The sequence below is a fragment of the Stegodyphus dumicola genome, chromosome 10 (genome assembly GCF_044657685.1).
Source record: "Stegodyphus dumicola isolate Sdum_Otavi_A_Nest chromosome 10, ASM4465768v1".
In the NCBI taxonomy this organism is placed as follows: Eukaryota; Metazoa; Arthropoda; class Arachnida; order Araneae; family Eresidae; genus Stegodyphus; species Stegodyphus dumicola.
Genome location: NC_140777.1, coordinates 157358305 through 157367724, shown reverse-complemented (window position 1 = coordinate 157367724; position 9420 = coordinate 157358305). Strand labels below are relative to the sequence as shown.

The 9420-nt window shown below is 32.1% G+C and overlaps 1 protein-coding gene across 1 annotated transcript; it reads left to right on the top strand.

Annotated features, from left to right (window-relative positions):
* The first annotated feature begins 1527 nt into the window (after positions 1–1527).
* Positions 1528–9056, top strand: LOC118180545 (uncharacterized). The gene has a single exon (XM_085825738.1). The coding sequence runs from the start codon at positions 1795–1797 to the stop codon at positions 3052–3054; it is 1260 nt and encodes a 419-aa protein (XP_085681864.1). The 5' UTR covers positions 1528–1794; the 3' UTR covers positions 3055–9056.
* The last annotated feature ends 364 nt before the right edge of the window (positions 9057–9420 follow it).

Sequence of the window (9420 nt, the reverse complement as noted above, 5' to 3'; positions counted from 1 at the left end):
CGATTTGAGGTACATTATGAATGCAGGTGCTACCAGGATAAAAAACAGTTATCTTTTCTGCTACGCTGATGACCACTACACATTTCAAGAGTAATATCAACATGGTAGTTACAGATATGGCACTGTTTGACTTTTGTTTTTAACTTAGAGATTAGCAAATAAGGCATAGTTTGAAATTATTATACACACAATGCGATTTCAAAAAATTAAATTAGTAATTATTAAAAAGACATACAAATTCTGTTTCAAATGACAATTATGTTTTAAAAGCAAAATAACGTGAGTTGCTTATTATGTGAGTAAATTATGAATTCCGAGTCTAAGTCTGGCCCTGCTTGATCTGTACATAAAGAATATGCCATATAATTATAAAAAAATAACTTCTAAGAAACAGTATATTCTTAATTTGTTTTAAGAATATGTTCTGAAAATTATTCAGATTTTTGAAATTTTCAAAAAACAACACTTTTTTTTCACTTTCATACAATATATAAATTGCTATTTCAGTGTCAATGAAGTATCAGACTTTCAATACTCAGCTACATAAGTTTCTATCCATAAAAATTGTTTTCTTACTTTTTCATCAGCAACTAATAACAGATTTTATTTTAGATATAAAAAATGCACTCAGATATATATGTTCTGCTTTACCACTCAGAAATAATACTTAAGCGAATTTTGTGGCATGGGCTATACTTTCACATCATTTTGAGTTTATTAACTTTCTTTAGAATACGGTCACTTTTATCTGGTTGCATGTGTTGTCTCCTTTCATTTTTTGTTTATTATCTCTGTCTTTAAAATATATTGAACTCGCATTCTCTACATGGATTATATATTCTTTATGAAAATGAATATTTAGACAAAATAATGCATAAGACAATTAACATTATATAACATTACAGAACTAATTCTAGAATGGCTACTATGTGGAAGGCTATCAAATACTGCATTTTAAAGTAAATAATACATATATAAAATCGGATCGAAAAGTAATTGCCCTGCGTTTTCGCAACAGACGCACATTACTCGACTTTTAATGCTAATTTAGCAACATAACAGAAAAAAAATTAGCAATCAGATACCAAACAAATGTAAACACATCTTAATCCTGTTTTTCCCACGTATTTTCCTCATCTCCTTAGCACCTATTCCCCACATTATATTTACTTCCGTTGGCATAATGAAATGTCGCCCATATCCTTAAAAGAGCCAAGTTGGCGCAACCAAGGCTGTTCTCCGAAACTTATCCCTTCTTTCCCTCCCTTTTTCTATAGGGCCTTTAATTTTTTTTAATTATTTATTTATTTTTCTCTCCATTTCTTTTGGGCCATTTATTTTTAATTTTATTTTGTCCCATCTTTTCTTCCTGAGCTTTCGAACTCGTATAAAATATACGAAGTTCCTTTTTACTCTCTTCTGAAATACGAAAATTGCCCCTCTTTCTATATACCTTTCCAAGGTTCTTTAATGTTTCCTTTCCTTCGCGCCTAAACTTGATTTTTCGCCCATCGGGGCAGAAAGACTTAGCGGGTGCAATACATGACATCTGTCCTATTCTAACCTCCTTGCATCTGTCTACTTTGACGTAAAAAATTTGTCGCCAAAATAGTCATCGGCGGTGACTCATTGTGATTGGTTGAATGTCTATATTTTCTGTCGGGTTTTAGCCAAAGGCTTAGAGATTCTTTGTTTTAGCCGCTCCTGAGCCTTTACTAGTTGATCATCGAGGTTGTATTGCTACTTACTCTAAAAATTTATTTCGTTGGTTATTGTGAATGCTTGGATTTGATCATGGAGAACAAAAACTGTATATTAACTGATATCGTACCACAGGAAGAAGAGAAACTTTATGCATGTGATACATGTAACAAATCATTTAAAGATAAGAAGTGTTTACACATGCATTTGCTATGCCACATTGGAAAGAAACCTTATATGTGTGAAATGTGTTACAAGTTCTTCCCGCAAGAGTGTGATTTAGAGAAACATATGCTTTGGCATGCAAATAAAAAACTTAATATGTGTGAAATTTGTAAGAAAACTTTTACACAGAATCATTCATTAAAGGTACACATGCTTTCACATGCAGAGAATAAGCCTTATACCTGTGATGTATGTAAGAGACAGTTTGCGCGAACACGCGATTTACATGTGCATGCTCTTACTCATGCAGAAAAGAGGCCTCATGCCTGTAATATGTGTGACAAGTCTTTTATACGGAGATATAATTTAGAAAGACATATAGTTACCCATACAGGAGAAAAACCTTATGTGTGTGATATTTGCGACAAGTCGTTTGGTCAGAAGACTTATTTACGATTGCATGTAAAAGCTCATGTGGGAGATAAACCTTATGTGTGTAATATATGTGATAAGTCATTTACACAAAAGACATATTTACAGGTGCATATGCGTATTCATACGGGAGAGAGACCATATGTATGCAGTATATGTAACAAGTCATATATACAAAAGTATCATTTACAAAAACATATGTATTCTCATACATCAGACTCTTTTGTTTGTGATTTATGTGATAAGTTATTTACGCAAAAGCGTGATTTACAGTTACATAAGCACATCATCCATGCTGGAAAGAAACCTTACACATGTGATATATGTGAAAAACCTTTTGTACGAAAGTGTGCTTTACAGATTCATCTGCGCATCCATACTGGAGAAAAACCTCATGTATGTGAGATATGTAACAAATCATTTTCACAAGATCGTACTTTGAAAGAGCATGTACGTATCCACACAGGAGAGAAACCGTATGTGTGTGATGTATGTAGCAGGCCATTTACGCAAAAGTGGAGTTTACAGAAGCATGTTCTTATTCATACTGGAGAAAAACCACATAGATGTGAGATATGTAATAAGTCATTTGCACAAAAGAGTTCTTTACGACTTCATATGTGTATGCATACAGGAAAGAAACCATATGCATGTGATATATGCGAAAAGTCATTTATACGAAAGTGTAAGTTACAAGAACATATACTTATCCACACAGAGGAAGAATGTTACATTAAGAATGAGCCACAGGAATGACCCATAAAAACCTTTTAAAAGACGCTCAGAAATACAACTTTTTTTTTAACCTTGAAGTTATTTAATGTCATATCATAAATGTTATCAATGAGGTAATAATAAGCTTTATTATTCATTAACATAATTCTTTAAAGAAAAGTAACTCTTCCTTTAATAAATTCTATTGCTGTACAAATTCTGATATATAACATTATAATTCTGCAAAATAAAATTAACAGAGTTAGTAAGTAAATGATATAAAATTTAATTTTTTTAATTAAATTCAATTTATTCTTATGAAACAAAGCATGATTGCATTATGTGATTTATTGGATATAATTTAAGGCTGTCTTAATTTGAAAAATTGGATGACATAGCAAGATTTTATACTTTTTATATATATTTTTAAATAGATTTACATATAATTAACGAACATTGTGCTAATTAAAGACAGGATGTAATTTGAGTGTTTTTTGCAGGAAAAGGGCATTAAAATTATTGATGTAATGATTTGTTGTTATACAAAAAAATTTAGGTTGATCTTTACATTATGGTAACTTAGCATTTTTTTTGGCGAAAATTTGGCGACCAACTCTCCTACAGCAACCCTCTATTTTTTTTTCCCCGCCGCCATTTTGTCTTCACGAAGTAAAGACATGTTTCTTTTCTTTTTATCTACTGAACACTTCTTCCAACAATCTACTAGCCGAATTACACTTATGCTAGAAATTTTATCAAACAAAACTGCTTAATCATGACAAATATTCACTGCAAAATTGGGAAAAAGTGCACAATACCATACTCCTTACGCGTTTTTCAAAATAACACATACACATAAACCATGTACACGGCGACTTATTTTTACTTAAAAAAACATCCCAGAATTGCACAAAAATGGCATTGCGCACACTCTTCACTATATCCATGTACACTGCTTTTTTCTCATAAATTAGAAAAATTTCACGAAAATACATGACAATTTTCTCAATCTTTAAACCCGGTAAAAAGAACATATATGAAATTACCTGATCGCGAAAAAGTATTTACCCTTTACAAATATGAACATTTCCACATATAAAATAAATAAAATATCCAAAACCTTTTACCTCTAAATCATCTATTACATTATACACGTCACCAACGAATTCATACCGCAAGCATTACAAATACTTAATATCAAATATTTAAATTATTTCCATGCACGTTTATTTCAACTTAAACGTATACCAAATTCCTACAAACATAAAATTCACAAAATAACTATCATTTCATTAAAATATAATTAAATTCAAAAACACTACTTAAAATATAAATGAGCACATACATTAAATTAATAAAAATTACCTTACAATCCTAATTACTTTAAACTAAATCATTGCTAATAACAATTTTCCCAATAATACAAAATTCCTTTCCACCTTACATTTAGAACAATGCATAAAAATAATATCCTCAAATAATTAAAAATACTAACTTACCTAATCTTCTTCAGAATCTTGATTACGTGTCCGATAAACTTTTCTTGAGTTACGGCCATGGGATCCAAAAATTCACGAACACTGTTTCACACAACACAGAATAAACCAAATACAAAATTTCTAGATTTGTTCCAGATTTCCCCCCTTTTCCGATTCAAGAACCGTAATTCGTCCATTAATATCACATGACATATCCCATGATCTCTCATTTCCCTCACACAAAATAATGCGTAATCGGAACTGAGTACTGCTCACATTATTACCAAAGTCCCAGGTAGTAACCTTTATCGCCTCCAAAATGTCGCCAAACTACCAGTTACCGTATTGTAAAGATCAACCAAAATTTATTTATGTGAGAAAAACTGAGTATCTTATGTGTAACATACAGCTAATAAGAAACTGAAGACTAGTTATTGTTTTATATGTACAAGGTGTGAGACAAAAAAAAAAAAAAAGAGACTGGTCCAATAAATTACTGTACTTACAGAATCAGTTCTCCGTGCCATTATCACCTTCAATATAGTCTCCTTCTGTATTTGGTGTTACCATTGCTGGTAACAGTTCTGGAATGAAGTTTTTGGTAGGTCCTTCAGGAGATCTTCCATTTTTGCCTGAACATCTTCAACTGTGGTAAAATGGGTTGCTTTAAGCAATATTTAACTTTAGGAAATAATAATAATAATAATAATAATAAAAAAAAGTTGCATTGAGTCAAATTAGGTGAATAAGGAGGATGTCCCATCACAGTAATTTTTGCTGGTCAGAAACTGCTTGACATATGGGGCCATATGAGCAGGCGCATTGTCCTAGTGCAACAGACATCCATCCCTCCCTAACTGTGACCTTTTTTTTTTTTTCCTAATTTTGTCATCAAGTCTTTTTAAGTACTTCAATGAAGTAGTGTTGATTAACCGTCTGACCACTGGGAACCCACTCAATCATGATGAACGTGCTGGGGACCCCTGGGTCCCCAGCATGTTCATCATCTTCCACACTGTACCTTCCCCCTGAAAACTGCTCATGCCATTCAAACACATGTACATGAGACAAAGTTTCATCTCCATAAGTCTCGGTTAACATTTGAAATGCTTCCTCCGTGGCTGATTTTTCAAGTTTCACAAGAAACTTGATGAAAGAATTTGATGACTTGATGAGCACAAGAAACTTGATGTTCATTCACCATTCGGTTTTTGCATTAAACATTTTTCCAGCAAAATGCAGTTACACATGTTTACTCAATGATGCAGTGCTCCCAACTGGCGTGATCAGTTAAGTCGAAACTGGGCTCATGGATAGAGGAGGTGCGTGACATGACATCACCAAAACAGTTGTTGCTAACTCCACTCTTTTTTCAAGCTACACAGTCTCATTTTCTTTGTGTCACACCTCATATATGCAATGTAATAATATTACTTTTTTAGAAGAAGAGGTATTACTGCATATTTTGTAATAAATAAATATTGTATTTAATAATTATAACAGTCTATTGTTATTTAAAGTTAAAATATAAAAATATGTATAACTGAGATATTTTCCCTTTCCTTTTAGAAATATAGTGAATGTGATTAAGGAAACATAAATAACTAGAAGCTGGAATGTTCGAATAAAACCACTACAGAAGTATTACATTGATGCCTTTCTCTAAAAGGCTCTTTTTTTTCTCTTCATTTTTTTTTTTTTTTTTTTTTTTTTTCTTCCAAATATGAAATTTTCCTCTATCATCAGCATTGATCTTTATTTGTTTCTGAGTATAAAGCTTAAATTGAGTTCAAGATTGCTGCTATCAGAGCAACTTTTAACTAGATGTTAACTTCATTTGTTAGAGTTGTTGTTGTCTTCAGAGCCTGACTAAGGCAGGGGCATATGGGGCAGTTGCCCCAGGCCATCAGCCCCCCACATCAGAGGGGGGCCCTGAAATTGAATAGAAAATTTATTTTACGTTTCCTTCTTTAATAAACTTTTTTTAAACAAAATATCAGTCAAATTTTGGCTCTTTAGATGTGCTATATCCTTTTAATGATGGACATGAAACTGTTAAAAAATCAATAAAATGGACAGAACGATATTTCGTCTGACCATTAGACAGAGGGGGGACTTTATAGCTATTTTAGGTTCTAGTCAAATTTCTTGTTATATATCTATAATGAGGTGAAAAAATTTAAATACCTCCATAAAGTTCGTTTCTTCATTACTGAAGCAGAGGGTGGCCCCCAAAGAAGATTTTGCTGAGGGCCCTGGCTATCTTTAAATAACATTTTCAAGTTTATGCCCACCAGTGATCAAGTATTAAAGTTGTTGAATACTGGTAATTTCACCTAAGTTATACAAGTGATAGTGGTGAACAGGCTGGCTGCATGGGTGTTTTCATGGTTATCCTTGCTTGTAACATGAATAGGAGCCAGTTTCCCATAGAAAATCCTCCACTAAGGCATCCCTGATTGTAGGCAGCTAACCCTCAGGTGCTTTGCCACAACTGAATAAATCAAATTCAGTTTAATTTCACCACAGAGTTCTATTAAATTTAATAGCTAAGCTGTGAAATAATTCTAGAATAATATATAAATTAATTCTTTTAAAGAAAAAAAAAAAAAAAAAAACTAATAATAATTTTTGCAAAGCATTAAAAATCGCACAAAATTGAAAAGCATGAAGGCATTAAAAAATTAAATCCAGTAAATGTATTTCTCAGTAATACAAATTGATCATATTTTTAATGAGGAAATATCAAAATTTGCTTAAATTTACTTATGAGGAATGGCATTTTGTCAGTTTTTGATGCATGTAAAGGAAAACTTTTGCATCATAAATAATATGAGCTAACACTGTAAGACATGAAATAATGCATTACAAGCTTGTCAAAAACTGAATACAGAAACTGATAAAATGCCATTCCTTATATGTAAATTCTTACTTTGTAAATAACAAACAATGCAACAAAAATAAACACTGAGAACCATCAAATCTGAAGATAACATTCATCTGCTGCTTGCATATGGATACTTGAGTTTTTGCATAAATCCATTTGGCAATGTCATTGGTTGCATATTTTAGCTGCATAATGGATTTCCTGGCAAATACTTTTTAGGGAGGATGTGGATAATCACAAAGCATTGACTTATCATTACATTCTTTATTCACCTCATTTCAGAATTTATTTAATGATGACATGTTTAATTTATTTGAAATTGATACTATAAATCACTTATTTATTTATTTACACTTGTAATAATAATAAATTTGAATAATCACCAAGCGATGTATATGTTCTCTGTTGTGCTGTGGACGCCCATTAATTCATGAAAGCAAAACTTAGAATTTTTAATCGTTAAGATTTTTGGAAGCATACTTGAAGTCATTTCTTGCTGAGATTTTCAGGACTTAAGGTTTTGTTTGAATTAGCTAAAATTTGGAATTATTTAATTTTGTTTGCTATACATATGAATGAAAATGTGAATTAAAAATTAGCAAGCATGTTACAACACATTTTCGTTACAATGAAAATATGGTTCATAGCAATATCTCATTCTAAAAATGCTAACACTTTTATGCAAGTTGGGCACTGTTCGCAAAGCCATCATAATCTTTGTAAAAGTATCCCTTGTACAAACGTACTCTGCATCCTTACTCAGATCAGCTTGTGATTTTAAAAACGCAATCTTTTGTCAAGTTATAGTAAAAACACTGCACATAAAATTTCAATACTTTTTTGGGTATAACTCTAATATACGCCCTAATTTCACCAAATGTGGCGATATGTGTTCTGCGCTGGTTTTTGGCGCGATTGCGTGTTCCATGGCAACCCTGTTGGCGTTGAAAAACTTTGGCTGGAGCTTGTTGATTCGCCTCTGTGTCTGAGAAGATGGGAGGGAAAGATAAAATGGTAGTTGTTGAATTGAAGTTCGGCAAAAGGAAATATCATTGTGGCTATCCTGTTGAGGGGTAGTGGGTATTTGGAAGTGTGAAAAGAGGGTCTGGGAGCTTATTTTTAATGGTAGTGCATGATAGAAGTAGGGATTTGTGATTTTATTTATTTGTGAACCATAGTATAAATTTTCTGGATAGTGTGTCTGGCTGTCATGTAAATACGATAGTGAAGACGTGGCGGCATGTTAAAGGCGGTATGAAATTGATATTTCTGCTATTCGAAAACGCGTTAATTCATGGTAAGTGCATTTTATTTTATCCTTGTTCTTATTTTGTAGAATGTTATGTTCATTGGTTCTTTAGTATGAATTTCTGTCGTTATTGTTGTTTTTTAAATTGTTTGAAATTTATTTTAGTTTATTTTGTTGCTTAGTGTCTAGACAGTGCAATTCGTAGATGTTTTTCAAAGTTGAAATAGAACGCTGTGTACATGGTATTATTTGAAATTTATTGTTGTTATGTTATTTTATTAAAGCGAGGAGTGCGTAGATCGTAGATTCCTTCCTTGCCTAAATTGTGCAATTCGTAGATTTTTTTAAAAGTTTAAACAGGATGCTGTGTACATGGTCTTCTTTGAAATTTATATTTGTTATGTTAATTTATTAAAGCGAGGTGTGCGTAGTTTGTAGATTTGTTCATTGCCTATATGTGCCATTCGTAAATGTTTTTTTAAGTTAAAACATGTCGCTGTGTACATGGATTCTTGTCAAATATTTTTGGTGAGGAACTTTACGTTTTTGCTATCTAAATTTTTGGTTTTTGTTTCGGATTTTTAGCTAAATTGTGTGTTCAAAACGTAGTTTTTGCATGTGCGAAAACCATGTTTTTGGAGACATTTTAGGCTAAAAGTTCGAAATGTAAAAAAAAAGTTTAGATATTAATATGGCAGCATGAAGTTTCTCGCCAAATATATTTGGCGAGAAATTTGGCGTCTTGAGGGCGCATATCAGAGTAGTTCCCTTTTTTGTTATAGCTGCCTTGAGAT

What these genes read in the sequence shown, in the direction of transcription:
- LOC118180545 (XM_085825738.1), top strand. Translation starts at nt 1,795, where the DNA reads ATGGAGAACAAAAACTGTATATTAACTGATATCGTACCACAGGAAGAA.